Below are 26147 nucleotides of genomic sequence, written 5' to 3' on the forward strand. Positions count from 1 at the left end.
AAGTGACTCATTTTTTCTAAAATGGTGGTAATCATATTTGTATGATTTGGAAGTTCGATAAATTGATTTTTTTTAATAAATAAATAAATAAATATATATATATATATATATTACGCTTTAACATAAAAGAAGTTCTAATTTAACTTTTATAAATTATATATATTGTGTTTTCTTTCATTAATAAATATAATTTAAATTATTAATAATTGTTAAACAACGCTGGCATGATGAATATGTAGCATTGACATAATGACATATGACAAATATGATATTTGCATACGTCTATATGACACTTATGTAGTGAATGTGAAACGGTATGTATTATCATGTCAACATCATGTGTTCACCACATAAGTATCATTTAATGATAACTAACGGTTTGAATCATATTTGCCAATGAAAAAACATATAATATCAAATTGATAAAAATTAAACTATGTTTTCTAGGAATCAAAATGTGAAACCATAAGATATTTTTTTATATTTTTTCTATTTTTTTTTCTAATTATAAATTGAATTGGCGAACCATTAATTCGAATGTGTAATTGTAAATTTTTAATTGAATAAAATAAATAAATAATTTATAAAATTTCAATTGGCTCTCCTAGATTTTTCATTAATTCATATAATTTGATGATCCAAGAATTGATTTGGTTTATAATTTATAAATTGTAAAATTAAAAAATGTCAATATATAAATTTTAAATAAAAAAATACTTGTTAAGAGTTTAATTAAAATAATATTATTATTTAATTATAATATATATAAATTTTATAAAATGAGATATTTATTTTTATTTTTAATATATATTTAATATTTTATAAATATTAAAAGGTAATTATCTAAATATCTATAAATGTTATTTAAATATTTTATTAGTTTTTGTATTATTTATAAATGTAAAAAATAAAAATATTTACTAATAATATTTTAATTTGAATTTTTATGAAAAAAATTAAGAATATCGTTAAACTGTAAATAGATATAATTTAATAAATATTAAAATAATGATTTTAAAATTAAAAAATTAATTAAATTAATTAATATTAATAGATACAATATATATATATATATATATATATATATATATATATATATTATCTAATGAATCAATACAATCACTGATAATCCATTAATTCATTTTCTTAATCATGTGAAGCTTAAACTGAGAATCTGATAACTATAGTGCTAAAAGTACAATTAATCCGTTTTTAAAAAATTTAAGTTATTTAAAAAAAATTAATTTTTTTTAAATATTATTTTTTATTTTATTAATTTTATTAATTTTATTAAAATGTGAAAATACTTATAAATACATAAAATAAATATATATTATTAATTTAAAATTACAATTAAATAGTAAAAAAATTTTCATGAAAAATATTATATATATATATATTATTTTTTTGAAATAAATGGAAACTTAATTATAAAAATATTTTTTTTCAAAAAATTTATATAAAATATTTATTAAATAATTTAATCTTAAAAAAATGGCCGGTTCTTCCTCTCTGTATTAATAATAATAATAATAAAAATACCTGTTATTAAATATATCAATTAAAACTAAATAAACTTATTTAAAAATTAATAATTAATTTTCAAAATCTCACTAACTTAACTAGTTATTTTAAATATGAAAAGGATATAACATATTTTAAACACCACATTTTTAAAAAATAATTTATTTTTTGTTAAAAATGAAAAATATATTTTATAGTGTTTAATTTTCCTTTAATTTTAATACTTTAAAAATACTTGTACTAATTATAAAAATATATAGAATGACAAGATTGTGGTGAGCATCATTAATGGTGGATGATTCTCTTTAATTTACAGTGGCCATTAGTGATAAGAATCATGGGTGGTGGTTGATCAGTTAAGAGTTTATGTTTATGATATAAAATATTTTTAATGAAATAAATGTGTTAAAATTAATAATTTTATTTGATATGATATAATAGTGTGATGCAAAGCCTCCAATTTTCTCTTATTTTTAATTCTGTAAAATTAAGTTTTTTTTTCTTCTACCAAATCCACAAGTATCATATTGGTGCAACCATTTGACATCAATTTTATTTATTTATTTATTTATTTTTTATGAAATGAAGTACTTGCTTACATGAATATTGTGATTGTCATTTTTTGTCAACGAGTGAGTTAGATATGCTTATAGATTGCTCTTTCGAGATTCTATATTAGATATGAAGTATACGTATAGGTTATATAAGAATACAGACTTTATTAAAATTGTTATGATTTTAATAATAATTTATTTTTGTCACTAATTAGTGTGTGCATATATTCTTTTTATTGGGAAAAAAAACTTCTCAACTGGAAAACTATTATATTATAAAAAAAATTATGAGAAAATTATTATTTATTTTTTTTATTTTAAAAAAATTAATTATTTAATGATATTATTTAAAAAAATAGGAGAAAAATCTCTATATTTTTATTTTATTTATTCTTTAGTTGTTAGTTTGAATTTTATTATGATTTAAAAAATATAAATACATATTCTCTCCATGTTCTAAGTGTTGAACTATTTAATATCTAGTAATTTCTCTCTCATTTAAATATATTGATTAATGGAAAACTTGATTTAAACTGAATGAATGAAGGACAAAGAGTAAATAGAATAAAAATATAGAGACTAATTAATATATTTTTTAAAATAAAAGATTAAGTAATTAATTTTGTGAAAATAATATGATTAAATAATAAATTTTTCAAAATGTAATTCAGCACAACATTGATAGATTAAAAAAATAATAATAAATTAGAATCTATAATTTATTAAATTGGAATTTGCATTTATAATTAGAGGAACATGTGAATGTGTATAAAAATTTTAAAATTTCTAAAATTCATTTTTTTTCCTATATATTTTAGCTTTCCTTAGCTAGATTTAGGCATAAGGGATTTAAAATTAAAATTGAATCAAAATTAAATTGATTTAGATTAAAATTTATTAAAATCATTTAAAATCACATTGGTCAAATCAATATTAAATCGGACTAAAATCGATTAATTTGGCTTTGCGTCAAATTATATTTAAAAAATAAAAATTTACAAAAATATTCAACCATTAAATTTAATTAAAATTAAAATTAAATCAAAACCAAATTAATTAGAATCGTCAATTTATATTTAAAATCAAATCAAAATCGACTGTTTACTAGGTATATCCTTAATAATGAAATTCATTGCAAATCAAGAGGGAAGGCCTTTTACAAAATGATGATTCTGAATCACTAAATTACTATAAAAAGAAGAATTTCTAAGAGCTTTTTGCGTCAACCAGTGAGCAGCTCTATTGCATTCCCTTTTAACAAATGAAAATTAAATGATTTGCAAATCTCCTTGATATAATGCACAACATTACTTGAGTTGTTAGAACATTTTGTGAAATATTAAGAAGCAGAATAATTGTCGTTTTCTTTCAATAGGATGAATTTTTATTCTTAAAGACAATAAATAAGGTTGGTTAACAAAGTCCAAATCTGGCTGTTGAGGCAGCAATATGATACATAACTCTTTGGAATTAATAGCCTGAAAATGAAATAAAACCAACTGGTTAGTTGACATCAAGAAATAAAAGGGACTGGGCCAATCATGTCAAGAAAACCTGGAAAAACCCTCTCATGAAGCTTCTTCCTCTTTTCCTGCTACTCTGGCTCTGCCATTCATTCTTGGACCACCACCGCCACTGCAGGTGGTGGTTAGGCAAACTGTGCATTAACAAATGGGCAAACGTGCGAGGCAATTTCCATGCCTAAAATTGCAGGCTGCAAGTTGCAGAAGTTGGAATTTATTGCGGAGAAATTTCAAGCCATTGTGGGCTTTCACTAGGTAGTTCTAACTATACGTGTAGACTTGGGTCAACTAAATGAAACTCACTGTTTGAGAAGGCAACCCAACTGCCTACGCAACCAGAGGATTAGGCCAAAAAATAGATAGGTCTTACTTTAATCAATGGTAAAGAAATCAATATTGAAATTCTAATAATGTTAATCATTGTTTTGTTAATTTTAGTTTTCTAACAATGGATCAGATTGATGGATTGGACCAATTAATTTGAGTATTCTTATTAATTATTACTTTAAATGTAAAAATATTTTATGGTCCTGTCTGTTAAGATTGCGTACGATTTTGGAGAATCTCAAATCGAACTGAAAAATCATACTAAACTGACAGGAACCGTATTAAACTGAAATTATTTTGATACTTTAGTTTGATTCTGATTCATCACTAAGAATCGAATCAAAACCGTATCCAAATCAAATCAAAAATCGAATTTATACATATATTTTTTATGATTTTTAATATGTATTATATATTTTTAATATAATTATAAACCAAATACAACTTAACTTAATGTTATATTTTATTTCTCTATTTTTTAAATAATTTTAATTATAAATACATTAAATTACTTTATAATTTTTAATTATAAATATAACATATATATATATATATATTTTATTTCATAATTATATTTTATATCTTATAGTTAAATATTACATAATTAATAAATAGTTATAATGTATATTATGTGATATATTTATACCACTCTATTATATAATATATTAAATTTAAGAACTGAATCAGAATCGAAGAATCAAGAACTATATCAAAACAGAATCAAAATAATAAAGAATCAAACTAAAATTATACCAAAATTTTGATTTAATTCTGATTCCTATGTAAATCCTAAATCGAACAAAAACCGCACATCTTACTAACCGCAGGCGTAACGAATTAAATAAATTAAATAAAATTATTTCATGGTCCATGCTTTGCACAAATTTATTTTTATCATATTATTTAATAAAATTAAATAGATTTTATATAATTATTTGATAAGATAATTTTTATTTAAAAAATAATTCATTTATAAAATTAATACTATGTAAATGCTTTTGCACTATACTCTTTATATATAATTCTAATTTTATAATAATTTTAAAATATGTTATATATATCAAAGTGCATTGGTGGATTAATAAATAATTCTTTTTAGATGAAAAAAATATTTGTCATTTATTAAAATTAAGAAAAAGGCAATCAATAATTAATAATAGGATATCAAAATTATTAATTCAATTCTTCATCTATTTTTATCTTATTACATTTAAATTTTATCTAATAATTAAAGAAATAATTGAAGAATTTTATTTTGTAAAAACATATACACTTAAAAAATTAAAAAAAAAAAGTAAATAGATCAATGATTAATGGTCCACAGTAGTAGGGTTAATTTGAATCCCTATTTCTAAATCCAATATCTGCCTGTCTAGTGGAAATGGAATAATAAATAATATTTAAGAAATTTTTGTAAATAATGGGCTGGGTTTGGATTTCGGGCCTTGAACCCATCTAAGTGTAAGTGGGCTTATACAATCTAAGGTTCTTGGCCACTTGACACTCTAGATTTTTTTTTTTTTTTTTAAGATGAGAAATTCGTTAATCGATATGAAGAGATTAGTACAAGGCCCAAGGGTCTAAGGACACTCATAACAAAGTAAGTTCAAGATTAAAATAATAATAATAATAATATTAAAAATTGAGGCCCATACAAGTTAACCCTAATAATAAACAGAACTCAAAAGCTCACAATCACAGCAAACCTTAACTAATAGACTGAAGCTTGTAACCTTAGGGAGTCGATACCATCAATATTAGGGCGGTGGTGGCTATGGTCTAGTTTCAAATCAAAATCAGTTTAGTCAAAATCGAATTAAAATTTAGTTAAAATTAGAATTGGTTTTGAAATGGATTGAAATCGTCTTTTTATGGTTTGATTCAAGTTTATATTTTTCAGGAACCGTGAATTGACGGTTCTGAACCGAATTTAAATGACGATTTTAAATCGAATCAATCTTATAATTTAAATACAAAAAAACTCAATAAATACCTCACTATATTCCTAATTCATTTATATAGATCTTAAATTTTCTGGATAATTATTCTTTACACTCTCTTTAATTTTTAACTAATTTAATTTCTCTAAATAATTATTTTTTATATTCTCTTAATTTTCATACTTTATTATTTTATACACTCACTGAAATTTTTAATAATATTTTAGTTATTTTATTATTATTTTATATCCTCAATAAAATTTTCAACACCCTTTATTTTAATTTTTTTTATCTTTTATACTTTTTTTTAATTAGAAATTATCATACAATTTAAAAAAAAAAAGGCAAGCAAAATAATTGAAAATTTTGATATATAGGCAAAATTAAATTCATACATATTTTCTTTATTTCTTAAAAAAAAAATAATTTTATCTCTAATTTTTTAATCAAGTCAAAATCTTTTCTTATTAAGTTTTTTTCAAAGATAAATTAATTTATTTTTTTTTTCTTATTTTATTTTGATCGAAAGATTTAAAAAAAAGTTAAAATATTTTTTTAAATATAATTTAATTTTAAATTAATAATTTTTTTTTAATTTTTTTTATCTAAACTGCACGGTTCTCTAAATTGTATTAACAGTCTTCTTTCAAAATAACCTTTCAAATTATTTAAATCGGTGTCCAAACTGAAACTAACATTTAAGAATTGTTTTCTAAATTATTTCATAGCGATTTCGTTTAGGTTCACGATGCATTGAACCTGAGCTAAGGATTCAAAAACTATATTCGGTGATTCGAGCTGTAGCCACCCCCACCTTACAGATGCCATTCCTCATGGCTATACTAGAGCACCGTCCCACGGAGCTTACCTAGAAACAGATATAAGTCAACTTCAAGCATTGTTGGAGCAAAAGCATGGCGGACCTTTGGTTTTAATCCTCACAAAGAAGTTGAAGGGGACCCGCAAGCAAAAACTAAACAACTCACAACTCCAGATCAAGGAAGGGTTCGTCCCCACGTTGAATCCCATAAAGCACTTTCTTGTAATTAATATCACTAGAAATCCCGCGAGAGAAACGAACCCACAACATTCACGTTTCTAGTTTTGACTTGAATCCCATAAAGCACTTCCTTGTAATTATCGAAAAACCACTGATGCATTAATACCCAACCACCAACAACCACCTGCTAGAAGCAGGGGACCTTCGAAAAAAAAAAGTAGGGGACCTTGAATATTTAATATTAATTTTCATATATATATATATATATATATATATAAAGAAAGAGAATGCTATAACTTGCCACGTGTTCGCCGGCTCTTTTCAGCTTATACACTCTCTTTCTTTAAGCTCTACCTCATCATTCCTCCCATGGCAGCAGCCGCTGGTTCTTCAGTCTCTATGCAGGCTCGTCCTAGTGTGGTAATTTACATTTCTGTCCTTCATTGCTTCTCTGAAACCGTAGGTTCTTTCATCTTGTTTGTGTTTTAGTGATTCTGCGATAGATCTGTTAATGCTTCTATTTATGTTTATTTCTAGTTTTTGTTCTGCTGCGAATGCGAATATTGGGATTTGTTTGTTGTAGTCATTAGTTGAGGCTCTATTGACGATCGATTGGGTCTGGAAAATGGGAAATTTGTGATCATTTTTTCTTTGCATGAGACTGGATGACTTCAGCTAATAGTGTATAAGCATAGTTTTTCCTACAAGGAATTTTTTTTTTAGTTTGTCTAGTTAGTATAAGATGTTTATGCACTGCATTTGTAATTGACAATAATGTTACTTTTTTTTTTTTTTTATCAAAAGTTTGAATCTTTTGATTAGTGGACTTATTCATTTTGAATATAGTAGTAGAAATCAGAAGTATCCTAGTTGTATACATGCAATGATCATGGTCTTGGTAGAAACATATTACAATTGCTTTTCTTTCCTCCTTTTTTCTTTTTTTGGGTTATGATTTTGTTCTTGTTTGTTTGTTTTATTGTCATTGATAGTTGATTGAAGTTTTTGTGTTTGAATATTTTAAACAGGCTGCAACCAGAATCTCTAGTCTGAGGTCTTTTTCACTTCCAAACCAGAGAAATTTCCTGTCCTTTAGGGTGCGGCCAGTTCCAGCTCGCCTTCAGGTTTCTTGTGCTGTATGTCTCTTCTTTCAGTGACTCTCATTTCAGATTTTTGGGTTGGCTTGCTCTCTTGTTGTCTTTTTAGTGGAATTAATAGGGTTTTATGTTCTTGCAAGAAAATTGATCTTTGTAGATATTTTGTCTGCTGCATGGACAATCTTCGTTCTTTCCTTTATTAGGCGGAATCTATTTTTGTTATTATGATGTTGAGAAAGTATCTCGCTATGTGAACATGTTGACAAACCAGAAATGAAGAATATACAGAATTCAGTTTGCGTTATTTTTTCCTTTCTCCGGTGTGTGTGGCTTCAGGTAAATTGGAGAGGTGAAAAATTTCTCTGTATAGATGCCTGATTGAAACATGCATTAGCCTTTGTTTTTAGTCGCTTGCACGATGCAAGAAATTATGATGTAATGCATGTGGTGGCCAGAAAGAAAGATTTTATTAGGTGGATGCGATGTTATTTGAAGAATATTAAGAGTATGCCATGAAAATGCATCTCCTAAGGAAATTGGCCATCTTGCATGGGTAGTTCTAAGGTTGAATGTACAATGTTTTGCAGATGTGCTAGTTAAATTTACTCTCTTGAATTCAGAAAATGATTTATGTACTAAATGATCTTGAGTAGGCCAAGCCAGGAACTGTGGAAAAGGTGTGTGAAATAGTGAAGACACAGCTGGCATTACCACCTGAAATTGCTGTTACTGGCGAGTCAAAATTTGCAGCCCTGGGAGCAGATTCTCTTGATACGGTATGTAACATTTACTATTGAAGTTTCGGTACACTAATTTTGCAATTTTTACTGCATGATTTTGCTTTTTCATAGATCTGATGATGTGTTCCTCTTGCAGGTTAAGTTTTTATGGTTGATTGATGTACCATCTGTAACTCATTGGTTTTTGCCTTGTATATGTAAATATTGTTTGTTTTCCAATGAATTTGTCAAGTGGCAGGGGAAACAAATCACAGATTAGTTATTTATTCTGTTCCATTCTCATTTGGTGTATGTAGTTAAATATTTACTGGTCTTTATGAATACAAATTTCTTGAACATTATGGAATAGAAGAAGGCAGGAAGTGATTAACGACCTCAAATAGATAGTTATGTATTGGGGATGGCCTTTCATGCCTTTGTATTTTCAGTTCCAAAGATTTGTCTTTCTGTTAATAGAAATTCCTCCAGGAGGAACATAAGCTAAAACTTCCCATGTTTGGGTTCGGTCAGCTGTTTGTAGCCTATGTTATTGTCCACTAGTTTGTTTCTTTGTTACTAATTTATAGGAATGTGGCATCTTTGTAGGTTGAGATTGTGATGGGACTTGAAGAGGAATTTGGTATTAATGTGGAAGAAGAGAGTGCCCAGAGCATCATAACAGTTCAGGATGCTGCTGATCTTATTGAGATACTTGTTGAGAAGAAGGGTGCTTAGAAGAAATGCTCATTACAATTAGAATTCTATTTTCAAGCTTTTTGTTAGCCTGCTTTGGTAGTGCTAGGCAATCTTGTTGTGAACTATGTATTCGCCGGTTTCACCTAGAATAACTGGTAAATTGCTCAATTATGAAGACCTTAAATTGCTGATTTGTCAAATTATGCTGGTGTAGTGTTAATACGACTGAGGCCTTGCATGCTTATATTGATTAGGGCTTAATTTTAGCATGATTGTTAGGACTTGTTTTTAATTTTACATATGGCGTAATCCCCTGAAGCCCCTGAGAATAAAAGCTCTAGTCAAACAGAAACTCTTGGGCATCAATATAATAAAAGCTCTAAAATTGGGTTATTTTAAGTAATAATTTCCTCTGAAACATAAGAAACCTCCATGCTTCACTTATTCTGTATTATACAGGGCTATCTTTCGATGCTTGATTAACCAGGGGTCCTACTGATACAAACAAAGCATTCCAAATACTAGAGATACATTCTACATAAAGCGGCACATCTATTGTACAAGAACAAGTCAAGCAGGCAATGAATAAGCATCTCTTCTGGTGCAGCAAATTTTTGTCATCTGGAAGCATATTTACTTGAATGTACAGATTGTTAGCCAGTCGTGATCTCACTTCATCATTCCCAATCAGTATCAAAGAAACCAGCATCTTTCATCTCTGAATAGCATACATTCTCTAGATGCAAGTAGTCCTCCTACAGAAGAACCATAATAATATGTACAATGATTATAGTAATTACATGTTAAAAACAGGTAGACTAAACTGAGAATAGAAATGGTAAAACCATAGTTCAGTTTACGGAGAAAATAGATCCAATGATGATAATAACCTGGAAAAAATCTGCTAAAAATGTTATGTATATCAGAGGCAGGTAAAAGGTATGGTAGCAGAAAATTGTGGTGCCGTACAACCTGCAAAAGAAGATGAAGGGGAGAAAAATAAAACATTCCATATGGTCGCTGCAAATTTTAAATGCAGTCTTTGAGGATCTGATCCAAAATTACCAGAAACCAAAACCAGTCCCATTCCCAGTTAGCCCACAGGCAAATAACGCTAATGCATTCAAGTGAACATAACAACAATGTACTTGTAGAACGCGGGCCTTGCTGCAAAATATGAAGAAAGACATAATGTTATAACAAACAGCTTCAAAATTGACAAGAAAACCCTTGTGCCAACATGCATGAATTTGGTAAACTTACCAGGTAATCTTTCCCTCCACTTGGAATGGTACATGAACAATATGAAGCCATAAACTGCAGTTAGCACTAGCCTGTGGACAACCCACAAGCTCCACTTCATGTGATGTTGCTGCTCATTGCTGTCAATGAACAAAGGGATCCCAAGTCCAGACATATAAATTGCCTGTAAGAGAAAAAATTTCAAATTTAAGGTCCACTGCCTATTGTCCTCTAGCTTCAATGCACAAGTTTGGGGATGGCAGTTCCATCAACATCACACAAACATGATCTTAGTTCCCATTGTCAATATCAAACAGTTTAAAGTATTTCAATTAAAAAAAGAGAATTACCTTGAGAAGTATGTCCAAACCAACAATGAGCACTGATACAGCAAATGTCCGTGCCAAAACTTCCAAACCACTTGCATAATTTCCTTCGAGTAAAAAGGCAATCAAGCTTACTTCCAGAAACAGCATTCCAGATGTTGTAAACAAAGATAAAATATTCCATGTCAATTCTTTTCCAGGAGTGCACTCCCACGCCTGTGCCAGAGAAGACAGAATTTCACTTGATTGTAGCCGAAGGGCCAGAATGAAAAGCAGCAAGAAGAAGCTCATAAAGCAAGTCTTGAAACTTGCATAACTCAACGTAGTGTCCCCAATGCATGGAAGACAATTTTCAATTAATCTAAGCGGTGAAACTGTTATTAACAGCTAGAAGCAATAGCACCATGAATAAACCACATGACTACAATTAGTTGCAGATTACTTGGATAAGTTATCAGAAGCAACCTTCCAAAAACATAGAGATGTACAACCTACTAAATCAATCACACACATTTTGGTCAGTGCGTCATGAAAAATCAATTAGCATAACCATCTTAACTATGATTTCATCAGATTATTCTTGCACATTGGAAGATATTCTGAACAGAAGGATTAGTATCTATTATAAACAATAGTTGCAGATATTGCAATACATGCGGCTTGAGTCTACCTGTTATGTGTGGTATTTACAATAAACAACTTCTGTGTCGCAAGTGAAGTTTTTATCTGCCATTATTTGAACTTGAACATCTATACTTTTGACATTTATGCTGCTCTTAGAAAGAACAGAAGACAATGCACTCACGCCCACAAACGCACATCAGAAGGACTATATAAAAGAAGGAAGCTAGATAACCCTGAACTAAGAAAACTAAAACTAGCAGTTTCATTTAAAATTCACTAATTTCCATATTTATGAACTATTATAGATCACCGATATCAGGAAATGTTAGACATGCCAAAATGAATCCACATTTATCCCTCAAATTGCTATATGCACTAAGAAAAACTATCCAAAATACAAGCTATATCAATATAAGCAACTAAAATTAAAAAGACCAAGTTAAGAGTGAAATGTACATTCAAGAAACATACAAACTAGATGCTGCTTTAAAGAATCCGACAGCAAAATAAACTAACCAACCATATGGATTTCAAATTTAAAGTCACAAACCAGAAAGCAGCACCAAGCAAGATTGAGCAAGCTAAGGAGGCAAAGCCATAATAAGCGTTCATTATATATGATCTCCCATGGGATAACTTCGGGACACTCTCTTTAACCGGTAATGCCAAGCATAGTACAAAAGCAAAAGAAGCCAAAATGACAGTGACATTGTGCAATAACCCGTGGCACTCAAATAGCCAATTGTGCAATCCTGAGCCAAGGAAGCCACTTTCTTTGGGAAAGGAATTAGTATTTGTGAAATAGGGATTAAAAACGGAGAGTCTGGAGACACTTGATGGAGATTTTGCATTGTTCTAGAAAGAATTGGGAGTGGAAAACCCTAAAACAAGGCTTTGAAATGCTGGTGTATGACAAATTGTTTCAGAAAATTTGCAATGGTTGTTCCCAGCTCGCGTACAGGAGAGGATGGTGAGGGATTCTTCAAAAAGACTTTCCCTTTAATTAATCAATTAATTAATTAATTAAAAAAAGATAAATTTATAATTTATAATTTTATTTAATTTTTTTAGCAAAGGAACAAAGTGACCATTTTCATCCTTTTCATTTCTTTTAAAAAATTGAGCTTTGAAGTCTATTTTTGTGATTTATTTTTATTTTTAAGTTAAAATACTGATATGATAAAAATAATTTTTAGAATAAAAAATACTTTTTAGGAAAAAAATATGCAATGAAATTAAAAGCTTTTATATTTTAACATGTATATGTTGAAATACTTTTTTTTTTAAGAAAATAGACAAATCAAATTTTATGCATGCAATAAGTATCAATAATTTAGCAAAAATAAACTTGAAAACAGTTGAATAGTCTTGAAAAAAATTGCTCTAATAAGTAATAGCCTATTTGGAGGAAATTTTTAGAGATAAAGAATGAATTTTTTAAAATATTGAGAGAAAATTTTTTTAAAAATGTAAGATTTTGAAAGGTTTTAAAATCTCTAAAATTTTTATTTTTTTAATCTATCAAATTAGTGAATTGGAAAAGTTTTGTTACCCTACCTTTTATTACTTTATTTTATTTATTGTTTTATTTTATAAAATCTTACTTCACTATAAGAGTAATTAGTTAATGAATTTTAATTTATGAATTTAAAATTTAATAAGAATATATTAAGTTTAAATTTAATTAAATAAATAAAAGTAACAAAAATTAAAATAATTATCATATTTTCTCAATAATTAACATGAAAAGAAAGGAAAATAATTGAAATAGATTTATGTAACACCCAAATTTTTAAATAATTATTTTATATGTAAATTATAATATTTTATTTTATTAAATATTATGAAAATTAAATTGAAATTTTCTGAATTTTTAAAAATCGAGTTAGATTTTCTTGAGACAATAAATTTCATTGATTTTTAAAAATTAATTTAAAGACAAATATTTTTGAACTCTATAAATTTTTCTGAGTTTTTGGTAAATTTTTTTAAATTTTTGGGCCTCATTTTGAATCTCAATGCATATTAAAAATTCAATTTTGAATATCCTGAATCGAATCGACAGACTTGAATCGGCCACCACTTTCTCCCCTGCGTGCGACCTCTCCTCCCTTCCTCTTCATTTTCTCTCTCCTCTCCTCTCCCCACCACTAGCCACCACCTCTCCTCCCTCCCCCACTTGCTGGCACACCACTAGGACGGCTCCTCACCGCTGGTCGCCACTCCTAACACCGAAAAAATCGAGCTTGAATCCCTCATCACGGAAAGCTCGCCTTTTCAACTTCCAAGGATGATTTCGGCTGATTTGGCCACCAATCGGATCGGGTCCAATCCCAATCACGTTCTACTCTTCGAGTGCTTTCCAAAAACACTAAGAACATGAATTTTCGTTGAGCAGTTTGTCTGATTTAAGCCCATAAAGTTTTAGCTCATTTCAAATTTTTTACTAGATTTCTCACAAACTGGAAACTCCACGGAGATTCCGAGAGTACCAGCGTGCTCTACTCGACGAGAGCTTTGCGGTTATATAAATTTCAAAATTTTTCAACACTGGAAATCTGATAGATCTCACGAACTTCGTAATGTTTTTCAAAGCCTTTAATGAACTTATTTAATTAAATAAAAATTATATTTGAACTCCTGGTGTTGTAGGCTTCACGTAGATATTTTTGTTTTCTGGGAAATTTCACTGACTCACGGATCAGCATTTTCAGACCGGACAGGCTGGCCGCCGGAATTATCTCAGAAGCAGGCCGATATTACAGTCCCTGCCACCATTTTTAGATGCCCTGGATGCGTTTCAAGCGTCAGAATTAGAGTATATAAATCCGCACTTTAAGTCCCCTTAATTACCTAGTGCCAGATTTAAAATAAAATTCTATAAAATATTCGTGGTGACTAAAAAATTATAATTCCTTTTGCAATAGCCTTATAGCATTGTTAACGACCGCGGGGCAAAATTTTAAAATTTTTAGAGCTAGTTTGAATGATTTTTGTAGAATATCAGTTTTAAGGACTATAATTGAATTTTCTGAGTATGTGAGTTTTGAATAGTTTGGAGGGTCCAAGAGGAGTCATGTGATGTTGTTGAGATGTGAGTTTGAGACTTGTGATTTTAGAAGTGTGATTTGAACCACTTTATTGGTTGAGTAGGTCTTAAGTACAAGGAAAATTCTGTCAGATTTCTGGTATAAATTATAATGTCTTTTGTCTCTTTAAAGTCTTATTTTAAAGTTAGTACTGATAAACTTATAATATAACTGTTTAGGTGATTAGGGTCAGTCATTCTTCTCCATTCAACCACCGCAGTAGCTTTTGATTAATCAATAAGTAAATATTGATTTTATTTATAATTTCAATATTATTATATATTCAAGGCATGCCCATGCATCATTTATGAGTATATGTATATAGCTATTATTAGGCACGCCTTGTGTTGTATTCTTATTTGATGAAATCGCTGTGGTTGTCGCCTTAGGGTAATTTAGAGTCGTGTGTGTTGTTACATGTGGCATGGTACTGGATATGAGTAGGACGGGCAGATTGGCTGGAGCTAGTCTCGCTGGGCCTGATCATTTTTGTGATAAGTCGGTGTGATTACGGCTTTGAGTTGATCTCGTTGACTCCCGCACTTGGATTATTAAAAGAAAGTCTAGCTCGAGTTGATCTCGCTGGTAAGCATTGGATTAAGAGAGCTGTATAAGGGATCAGCTCTCATATGTATACATATATTGATGTGACATATGGGTGTGTGAGTACTCTAAATTATTCTTTGTGCGAATATTATTTGAATTTGGTTGAATATGTTGGTATTTGTTACATTTCATGTTTAAAGATGCATTAGTCTTAGTTAGTTATAAAAATTGTATTTAAAATCAATATATTACTCTATAAGTTGAACACTCACTCATATTCATCCTATTTTTCCAGGTTACAGGAGGATATCCTTATTGTAATTAATCTGTTTCGTTCATCGTAGGTCTCTTAGCAGCAATATCAATATTTAATAGTATTAATTAAAAATCTAAAACTTCGCGTATGCTATAAGTATTTTATTTAGCTTAAGATAATAATAGTTTATTTATTTTGAAATTGTAAACCTATTATTTATGTATGTGTGGATATATGGGATAGGTATTTATCTTAGAATAGGGAGTTGAGCTACCGTTTGATTAAATTGCTATGTTGAGGATTATGAGGGTGAGCTGAGCTCCCTAAATTGATATATGTTGTGATTACAGGTTGAGTGAGCTAAAAACTCATCATTGTTCAATTTATGGCCGAACTCTATCCGTTTGTCTTTTTAAAATTAGACTACAGTGATGGGCCTTAGGTTTGAACTTGAAATAGTTAGATTTACTACGAGTATTGAAAATCTACTGATCCAAGTTATAGTGCCGGTCTGGCTCATTGTTTGGGTTGTGACAATTTCATCATCATTTTTACACTAGAAAATTCAAACAAGCTGGATTGCATTTCTAATTCTACCGGTAAAAGAAGGGCAAATTTGTAATTAAAATAAATTGCAGTGTCAGGTATTAGTAAAGAAATCCTTTCCAAAATTGACCGTTAAAACCTCTGTTTCTGATTCATTCCTTCCTTCCCTCCTTTTTGCCTTGACAATAGGATCATATCATTCCATTCGCTAAAATGATTCATTTCATTTCCATCTAAACCAGAAATTTCAGAGGAAAAAAAATTCATTTTTTACTTTTGTTTAAAAAAAAAATCATCAAATTTGATTTGATTATTGACTTGACTTTTAGAATTGGCTAATTTCAATTGATATTTTTTGGTGTTAATGCGAATTTTCTAGGAAAGAAGTCAATGATCATTCGTTAATTCACTTTCCATCTTAAAGCCATGGCCAATTCATACACCAATTAATGGTTTTCTTGTTTGATTTAAGCAATCAAATCCAGATTTTTCTCTGATCAATCCCAGGTTAATCGATTCTTTTTTTTTTTTCCTTCTTCTTCTTCTTCTTCCTTTTTCAATTAAAATTCTGAACTCTATAATTCGATGTAATCTGATCATTTTTTTTCCTTTTAGGTATGGATGACAGGATGAATTTGATGTATTCAAGGCAGACAAGCAGTGCAGAATCATTGCAAGCTTCATCGCCGTTGATGTCCCCAGTACATCATCGCCATGTTCGGACGGGATCAGCTGGCATGCCTAACGTGAGGAAAGCACAGACAAAAGCCGCGGCGCAAAGGCTTGCACAGGTGATGTCACACCAACTAGCGGATGATGATGACAGTGAAGAGGATGATCTTTCCTTTGATTATAGAAATAATGCTAGTGGCATTGGCTCCATTGGCCTTGCTGGTGGAAAAAAAATGCCGCGCCCACAGTCTCCAAGGGTAACGTGATTCTTCCTTTATCCTAGATTTTAAAGTTCTTTGATTGGTTTTGGATTGTTTAGATAATTGCTTAAACTTGGCCTTGAATTCGTAAGATACTTCAATATTGACATGAAATATGGGTATTACAAATGCGTATTTTCTGATATAGACATTGCATTATGAAGTGCAGACCATGCCAATAGCAAATAGCCCTGTACTTAAAAAGAAACCGCAGTCACAGCCCCCAACACAAATAGTTGATGAGGACAATGATAAGGATGACCTTTTGAATGATTATGGATTAGTTACTGGTCCCGTGACTATTGGACGTGCTGGTGGAAAGTCAATGAGATCCCGTTCTCCTATGGTGATTCACCTATAACTATTATGAGCTTGTATTTCTTGTTGCAATTGTGTTTTTCAAGATACTGTTTGTAGATAAAGTATTGGTATGAGTAAACATGTTATGATGTAATATGAAAATTTATTACATATGTGATATTTGATCCAAGTGTTATAGTTTAATGGTCACAGTAAACTGATTAATCTCTTCCTGGAGTGGTATTAAATTGGTTCTTATGGTGAAACTTGTGGAAATGTTCATTTAATGAGGGGTTCAATTCTATGGAACTCTTTATTGATCCATATGTTATATTTCCTATATTCTCTCTATTAGGTAGTTCGTACCAAACAAGAACAACCTCAATCTACACATTCAGCAGCAGGCAGTAGACCATTACTATCTGTCAACACTGTGGAACAACCATCATCAATTCCATTTCGTTCAGTATCCCCACCCCCTCAGGTTACAAACACTATGGAAGAGCCTTTGTCTGCTCGTTCTTTAGTGGTTGGGCGATCATCCATGAATTCTTTAGGACAGCCTTTATCTGTTCGTTCTTCAATGTCTGTTCTATCATCCCCCAGCTCCACCGAACAACCTCCATCTGCTCGTTCTACTTCAGCTGGCCGTCCAAACATCAAGACAATGCCCATTCCCTCTAGTGTACCTATATCTTTAAGGCCAGTCTCTCCAGTGATTTCACCAGAGCGTTCAGTTGACAATCGGAAAGATAAAAGGTACCTTGAGAATCTACAATATGTAAATTTTCACTTAATATCATTGTCTTCTTTTTCTTTCTCCTATTTTTGTCAGTGAAGTTTGTTATTTCATCAGCCCAAAAAGGGAAAAAAAATTTAAACTTAAAATTGATTGTTTTACTCATTAAATCTGGTCTTCTATGTCCTAATATACTACGAAGGGAGTATATCTAACTGACAATAAATAAGATGAGGTTCATTTGTCTTGGAGTGGTTAGACGAAGAATTTTATTGGCATTTAGCATTTTCGCGTAGGCTTTATTTCTTATTATTGTAAACATATGCATGCTTTATTCCTTATTATTGTTAATATATGCAATGGCCATATATGAAGAGTAGATGTGTTTATGTTCTATCAGTTGAAGTTTTAAGACCTATATTTATTATTATAAGCATATATGGATGCTTAGTGGTTGGTATTTTTACTTTTCTGATGCATCATTTCACATATACTGTACGTCAGTATATGTTAGTGCAGCTGGTGTTATTTTTCATTTAACAATCTTGGAGGCAAAATTGAGAAGAAGGATTTGCACTTTGAGTTAATTGCTATATTCCTTGCAATCAATGTAATTTGGACATTCAATTTTCTGTTGCAGGTTTTCAATGGATTTTGGAAATACAAATCTAAGAGATACTGGCAGCCATCAATCAGCTTCTGCTTTACAAGACGAGGTACCACTTTCCGAACTGATTAATATGCATGCTTCAAAGGCCTATGAATACAGATGTTCACTTTTGGGGTGTCTGGTAGTTATTGGTGTTGTTATTATCAGCTTTGGCTTCTTTGTGGAAATTATGTTCAACTTTTTTCAATTTCTTTGGCTCGTATTTCATGACGCATGAAATATTTATAAGAGTTTCTCTTTTTTGTGATTTCATGTTTAGTTTATGAACTCTATTGCAGGTTGATATGCTGCTGGAAGAAAATGATAGTTTAATTGAAAAGGTGGGCCAACATTTCATCTTCTATATTTGCACAGTTTTGTAAATGTTCAACAGTTAATGAATTTTCCAATTTAAGAACCGTATGTTACTTGTTTGAATCAAACCAATTTGTTCATGGAGCCCTGAGTTCATTTTTGGAAGGTGCGGCAGTAGTCATATTCAATTGATCATGTATAATAAAATTTTGTCTCTCTCTGATAATGTTTGATGATTACATCTGCTCAACAAAAGAAGATGACCATGGGATTGGCATAAGATGATAGTAGATATTTTTTTTCCTGGTAGAAAGATGATAGTAGATAGTTTAATATTGATGCTATTATCATGCACTTCTTTTGGTTCTCCATCATGATATGTGTCCATTCAGCTTCGACTTGCAGAGGAGAGGTATGAGGAAGCAGATGCAAGAGCTAGGCAGCTTGAGAAGCAGGTATATTTTATTTTATTTTATTTTTAGTTGAAAAAAGAAACTAATAAATGAGTTTAGACCTAGTATAATTGTAAGTGACATGTTGCATTGTAATTGATTATGAAAACTGCAAAAATTTATGCACTAGTATCCTAGATTGTGGTAAAGTTGAATGATACAATAAGATATACTTGCATTTTCACTTATGATCTATCTTGAATCAAAAAATTGTTGAAATGAAAAAGACATGGGATTCTGTAATCACCCTTGTTTATTCACATTCCAACATTGACATTAAGAGCATATTCAAACATTCCAGCTTCCGCCCCAACTTGTCCTATGCTATTTATTGTCTGATGACGTGGTTTCCAGGTTGCTACTCTTGGAGAAGGTGTAACATTAGAAGCTCGCCTTTTAAGCAGGCAAGTGTCAGTTTTTAGATGCATTTTACTATGCCATCATACTTATATTTGCTAATTTGTCATAGTTGTTTTGATCTTTAGAAAGGAGGCAGCTCTTCAGCAAAGGGAGGTTAGTACCATTAAGAGTTTTCCTATCTCTTTTGCTATATGCATGTATGCATGCATACATTTACTAAGGAGTTGCAAGTTGCAACACATATGTTGTATGGATTCTTATGTATTTTACCTTTTTCTCCCAAAGCATATGCTTGTGTACTTAATTTATTCATGTTTCCATGCATATATTTTTGGGAACATAGAAAGGGATTTGCTACTACAATATTATTGTTTGAAGTCTGTTATCACTTACTTTATATATAGTTATAGTGAAATATGGACTACGAGCATAATTTCTGTCCAGGCTGCTCTGAGAGTTGCAGAACAAACTAGTAAACCTGAAGATATTGCTGCTCTTAGGACAGAAGCTGAGGTTTGGGGAAATTATATATTTTTTATCCTTAAGTTCTTTTACTACTTTTTACGTGTTATAACAAGAGTTGTTTGATTAATTCACACTATTTGCATTTATTGAACTATGATTTAGACTGCTAAGGATGAGGCAACATCTGCTATGGAGCAGCTCCTTGAAGCTGTTTCTGAAGTTAAATTACTTAGGAGTATAACACAGAGAATGATTCTGACGGATGAGGAAATGGTTTGTTTCAATCTTAGGGTTTTTTTGTTAATTATTTATTTGGACTTTTCTTTTTCTTTTGGTACTCTTTATGCCATAAATAACGTGATTTGCAGTTTTCACCATAGGAAGAAGTTGTTCTAAAGAGGTGTTGGCTTGCACGGTATTGGAACTTGTGTGTTCAACATGGTAAAGTTATTTTAATTGTTGACCTTTTAGAATAAATATTCCTAATACTTTATCTGGATTTGAACTCTTTTCTTTTTTTTTTTTTGGCTAAGTTTCTTTTTATTGATACATTTATCTTCATTCTGCAAAGTCTAGCTTGATTCATTCAATTCAGAAAAAATATTAGCTTTTGTGTTTTCTAGTAGAGGTTAACAATGCACAAGAATAAGCTTATGGGTACCAAGGCTAAATTTCAAGCTACTATGTTAATATCATCCAAGAAATGTGAAATTATCTAGGTCAAAAAGGTTCATTTTGCTGTCCTCACAGAAGTTTCCTTAGCTGTATGAGTTCCGCAAATTACAGTTGACATTCTGTCTAAACTACTATGTGTTTTAATTTATGATTCTGGATAATGGAGTTCAATCCATGTATATTGGGAAGATCCAATGTTTCTTTCTATTACTAATTTTCATTACAGAATTTCAATTCAATACGCTAATGAGAGACCATAAAGTTTTTTTTTTTTTTCTCTAATAGAACTTATGGATCAGTGAAGAAACCTATCACAAATGTCTCACTTTTTCAAGCACGTTACAACATTTTTGTTCCAGGTATACATGGAGAGCTTGCTGGAGCAAAATACGAATACTGGTCATCCTTTGCACCTCTTCCTGTTGAAGTAGTACTAGCTGCTGGACAGCGAGCTAAAGAGGAGAGCTCATCAAGTAAGTATTTGTTTGGATGCATACTACTGTCATTTCCTTCCTCCATGATTGCATCTGAATCAATTGGTTTCAGATGTCCTTTTAGACATCGTGTTTTTAGTTCATTATATTATTTGCATCTCAGTATTTCTTTTATTATTTAAAAGGGGTAGGAAATGCCTTGATTTTATTTGTTTACTCTACATGGAGCAGCAAATAACGATTTAAGTGAAAGAGAGAAGGTTTTACGGGACATGAATGAACTTTCTGGAGTTGGAAACATTGAAAGCATGCTTCTAGTTGAGAAAGGTCTGCGGGAACTAGCTTCATTAAAGGTTTCTGTTGTACCCTTTTAAATGTCATATCTTCAACAATATCAGTTTTGAAACATTAAATGTATCTTAAATGATTTTATTATACCTTTAAATGATGGTCTTCTTCAGATTCTCTGCGCTTGCTAGCACTGTAAGGTTTAGCCTTCTTTGTCATTTGTGCTCTCCTTACCTCTACTTGTTCAGGACTGCACAAAACTATTTTTTCATATTTTTCTTTGATTTTCTCTTTTACTTCTTCGTCATCTGTTGTTTTATCTCATCAATTTTCTTTTTCTACCATTAGTAAATTAATCAAGGAAATAACTTGTTGCATGTTTACAAGTGAGATTATTTCAAGTAATTGTTTCTTGTAAGTTTTATCTAGCAGTTTTTATTGTCTCTTTTAATCCCTTTTTATTTTTTATTTGAAGGTAGAAGATGCAGTAGCACTTGCCATGGCTCAGCAACGACGCCCAAATTTGCTTAAAGCAGGTGTGAATTCAATTCTCTGTAAATTTCTTTTTTATTATTACTTAATCTTCAGTTTTATACTTGTTAGGTTAATTAGAGTATCTTAATTAGTTTTCACGATTGTGGCTAATAGGAGTAAATTGAATTCAAGAAAGTTTAAGGTAAATTACAATGTAGTCCCTAAAAGTTTATTTTATTAACAAAATAGTCAATTTATTTATATTTCTTTTTTATTGAAATATTATAAAAAAAATATATTTTTATTGGTTAAAATATATTTAATATAATAAACAATTCAAAAATTACATAATAATAATAATAATAATAATAATAATAAAGTAATCACAAAATAATCACACTATAAATTTTTTTCCAGCTATCAATTACACAAAGTAATCACATTGTAATAAAATAATCAGTAAAATTACAAACCGGGCATAGGTCATACAAATAATCATAAAACCGTCTGTAATTTTGTAAATAAAAGTAATAGATAATTTTTCTAAAAACATATTAATCTCAGTATAGAAAAATTGATATACTTGATAATAAACTAATGAGCAATTAATATGTTTTTAGAAAGATTAAGTGTTATTTTTTTTACAGAATTACGAACGATTTTGATGATTGATTGTAGGGCCTATGCTCAATCTGTAACTTTAATGGTTATTTTATTATAATATAATTACTTTATGTATTTGACAATTAAAAAAAATTTATAATATTATTATTTTATAATTATGTAATTGCCGAATTATTTATTATGTTGAATTATGTTTCAATCAATAAAAATAAATTTTTAGCATAAATTTTCAATTAAAAATAAATATAAATAAAAAATATTTAAATAACAAGTTTAAATCAATGAAATATTTTGTTAATCAAATAAAACTTCAGGGAGTATATTGTAATTTACCGTTAACATTCTTAAATTCAATTTAGTCCCTTTAGCTATAATTGTGATAACTAACTATGATTTGGCTGTAATACACACAATTTTAAGTTTTAGCTACAATCCTGAATACCATTTTTGGATTTTTTTTGTCCAATAAACCTTAATTATGTGCACAAAATAATTATTTAATCATCATTTTAGGTTTTTTTTTTTCCAAATTTAATTCATTCCAAGGTGGTGTTTCTTTCTGTTTCTGATCTTGTCTATTAAAATAGTTCTTCATTTGATCATTAATAAGTGGCTCTTACTGAATTCTTGATCCTTTTTTATTATTTTGGTTTCTGATGATTACGGTTGAAGATGAAATTAAGCTACCTGCTGAAGGACAGTTTGAAGCATTTGGTAAGTTCATTATTCAACTCATAATTATGTAAAGAGTTTTCTTTTAGTGCAATGACCCTCACAAAGCAGCGTGCTGATTTCCTATGCCTATGATTTGTTCTTACACTTGCTTTTATGAATTCTGTTTATTACAATGCACTACTGTTGGGTTTAATTTTTAGTTAGATTGGTGTTGGTTAAATGATATATAAGAAGTTAAATTGCTTTCAGAATTGAGCCAAGAGGAGTCTGAAGATGTGCGTTTTAAGCAGGTACAATGAAATTTTCACAATAAATTTCGATCTCAAACATGATATATATATATATATATATATATATATATATATATATATATATATATATATATATATATATATATATATATAACCATTAGCATAATGAGCAATTAATGGATGTAATTATTCAAATAGGCATGGCTTACATATTTCTGGAGAAGAGCAAAAGCCCATGGATTGGAACCAGATATAGCAGAAGAACGTTTGCAGTTCTGGATCAACCACAACCACAACAATCGATCTTTCACATCACATGATGCAGTTGATGGTAAGCTTGAATTTTGCATTTGAATGTTTGGAAGGGGAGGTGTAACAGATTCCGAGTTTGACTTTGATTTATTTGGCAATAATGGTTCACTCCATAAACAGTTGAGAGGGGGCTATTGGAGCTGAGAAAGTTAGGCATTGAGAACCAATTATGGCAAGAGTCTCGCAGAGGGCTAGAGGTTGACTCCAATTCTAGAACACCTGCTGAGTCTAAATTTTGATGATCCAAATTGATAATTTTTTCTTTCAATTTCTGAAAACATTAAAGAGAAATGTCATAATTTCTTTACTAGACAGAAGGATGATGTTGGTAGTACATTGAGAATGGTTTTGGTCTTGTGATTTTACATGTAACTATTTGATTATCACATATCATCAGCTGGTTGATAGGTTGATAGACTGACTTCAAAGTGATGATTATTATTGAAAATTTTCATTCATTTTTTAACCTATTATTCATTCGGTTCTTTAAGAGTGATTTTCTCTTTATTTGATATTGGCAATATTTTTTTATTAGTATCAAATTACGATAATATCTCTTATTTTTAAAGAATACAATATTTGTGTTAAGAATAATTTAGTAAGAATACAATATTGTTCTGATTTATTTAGTTGGAATGTGAATTAGGAAGCAAAATCATTTTGAATTGCGATCACGTAGGATGGTGAGCTATAAAACGAGCAAGGCCTTTTTTTTTTCTACTTCAAAAATTTTTAAATATGATGGATGGTTTTTTTTTTTTCAAAAAAAAATTAAGAAATACTCATGGTAACTATTCGAGCCGACGAGATTAGTAATATTATCCGCAAACGTATTGAGCAATATAATAGGGAAGTAAAGATTGTAAATATGGCATTGCTCGTATTTATGGTCTTGATGAAGTAATATTAGTAGAATTTGAAGAGGGTACAATAGGCATTGCTCGAATTTGGAATCAAATAATGGTTGTATTAATTGGTGACGGTTTAATGATACAAGAGGAAGAAGAATTGCTCAGTGAGGCTTATTTGGGTCGTGTTATAAATGCCCTAGCTAAACCTATTAGGTGAGTTTTATTATTTTATGAGCCTCTTCGACTTATTGCTATTGATTCGATGATCCTTATAGGGCGTGGTCGAGAATCAATTATTGGAGATATACAATTCTCAATCAACAAGGATAAAATGTAATATGTGTTTATGTGCTATGATTTGAATACTCATTAATCGTATTGCCATGCATCATGCGAACTATTTTTTATTTATTTTCATAATATAGTTTAATATTTATTTTTTTTATATTTTATATTTTTAAAATTATATTAAAATTTTATTAATATTAAATTTTTCATTTAATTATACTAAATATAAATTAAATTTTATTAAAATTTTGAATATTAGTATCATTAATTCATTACTGAATGATAAAGAATATGGATGAAAATGAACATTAATAATAAGAGATGTGAATGAAATAAGCATTCCCTACAACTTTTTATTACCTTATTTTTTTGGGCAATTGTGTTTTTTTAATCTAATATTAATAATTATTAAAATAAAATTATTAAGTCAAACACTATCTAATATTAATAATTAAATTTATAATAAATTAAAATAAAATTTCAACTTGATTAAGCCTTATCAGATATTTTTTTTCAATAAATATTTTTTATTTTTAAATTTAAAATATTTTTTTATAACAAATAATTAAAAGAATAAAAAGTTAATTAAATATACTACTTAAATTTTAAATATTTTATATTTTTAAATAAAATTAGTTTAAATAAGTGACATTATTTGCCAAATGATGTATATGTCAATGATAACTATACTAAAAAAAATAACAAATAATAAAATTTTAAATTACTTTCTTAACATATGGCATGACTTTATAAGTCTATTTATATATTTTAGTTATATATATATATATATATATATATATATATATATATATATATATATATATATGTTTTTTTTTCTTTCATATAATATTTGATAAATTTTTTTTTACACACAAATTTCATTGCATAACAAGGCCCAGAGGGTATTATAGACATAACGCCTCCTAATAGCTTAGATTACAACCAAAGACCCAGCAGGCCAGCTCCAACAAATAGAGCCCACAGCGTCTTATCACTAGAAACCCTAGGAGACGAGAACCACAAGCAGCAACGCCGGTCTTCCCAACCCTGGAAC

General features: G+C 29.4%; 2 protein-coding genes and 1 pseudogene across 2 annotated transcripts; 2 read left to right on the forward strand and 1 right to left on the reverse strand.

Annotated features, from left to right (window-relative positions):
• The first annotated feature begins 7130 nt into the window (after positions 1-7130).
• On the forward strand, positions 7131-9580 carry LOC110656902 (acyl carrier protein 1, chloroplastic). Its single transcript, XM_021813878.2, has 4 exons — positions 7131-7288; positions 7897-8004; positions 8619-8741; positions 9291-9580. Exons 1-4 carry the CDS (start codon positions 7238-7240, stop codon positions 9417-9419), a joined length of 411 nt encoding a protein of 136 aa, XP_021669570.2. The 5' UTR covers positions 7131-7237; the 3' UTR covers positions 9420-9580.
• Positions 9581-9748: 168 nt separating this feature from the next.
• Positions 9749-12556, reverse strand: LOC110656890 (protein CANDIDATE G-PROTEIN COUPLED RECEPTOR 2-like; annotated as a pseudogene).
• Positions 12557-16163: 3607 nt separating this feature from the next.
• LOC110656903 (coiled-coil domain-containing protein SCD2) lies at positions 16164-24424 on the forward strand. The gene is made up of 19 exons (XM_058146793.1): positions 16164-16516; positions 16625-16938; positions 17111-17287; positions 17597-18000; positions 18621-18696; positions 18929-18970; positions 19337-19399; positions 19751-19804; positions 19886-19909; positions 20201-20269; positions 20384-20494; positions 20602-20662; positions 21256-21369; positions 21562-21683; positions 22094-22154; positions 23389-23430; positions 23641-23681; positions 23841-23973; positions 24075-24424. The coding sequence occupies exons 2-19, from the start codon at positions 16627-16629 to the stop codon at positions 24191-24193; spliced, it is 2025 nt and encodes a 674-aa protein (XP_058002776.1). The 5' UTR covers positions 16164-16516; positions 16625-16626; the 3' UTR covers positions 24194-24424.
• Positions 24425-26147: the final 1723 nt, after the last annotated feature.

The sequence above is a fragment of the Hevea brasiliensis genome, chromosome 5 (genome assembly GCF_030052815.1).
Source record: "Hevea brasiliensis isolate MT/VB/25A 57/8 chromosome 5, ASM3005281v1, whole genome shotgun sequence".
Classification (NCBI taxonomy): domain Eukaryota; kingdom Viridiplantae; phylum Streptophyta; class Magnoliopsida; order Malpighiales; family Euphorbiaceae; genus Hevea; species Hevea brasiliensis.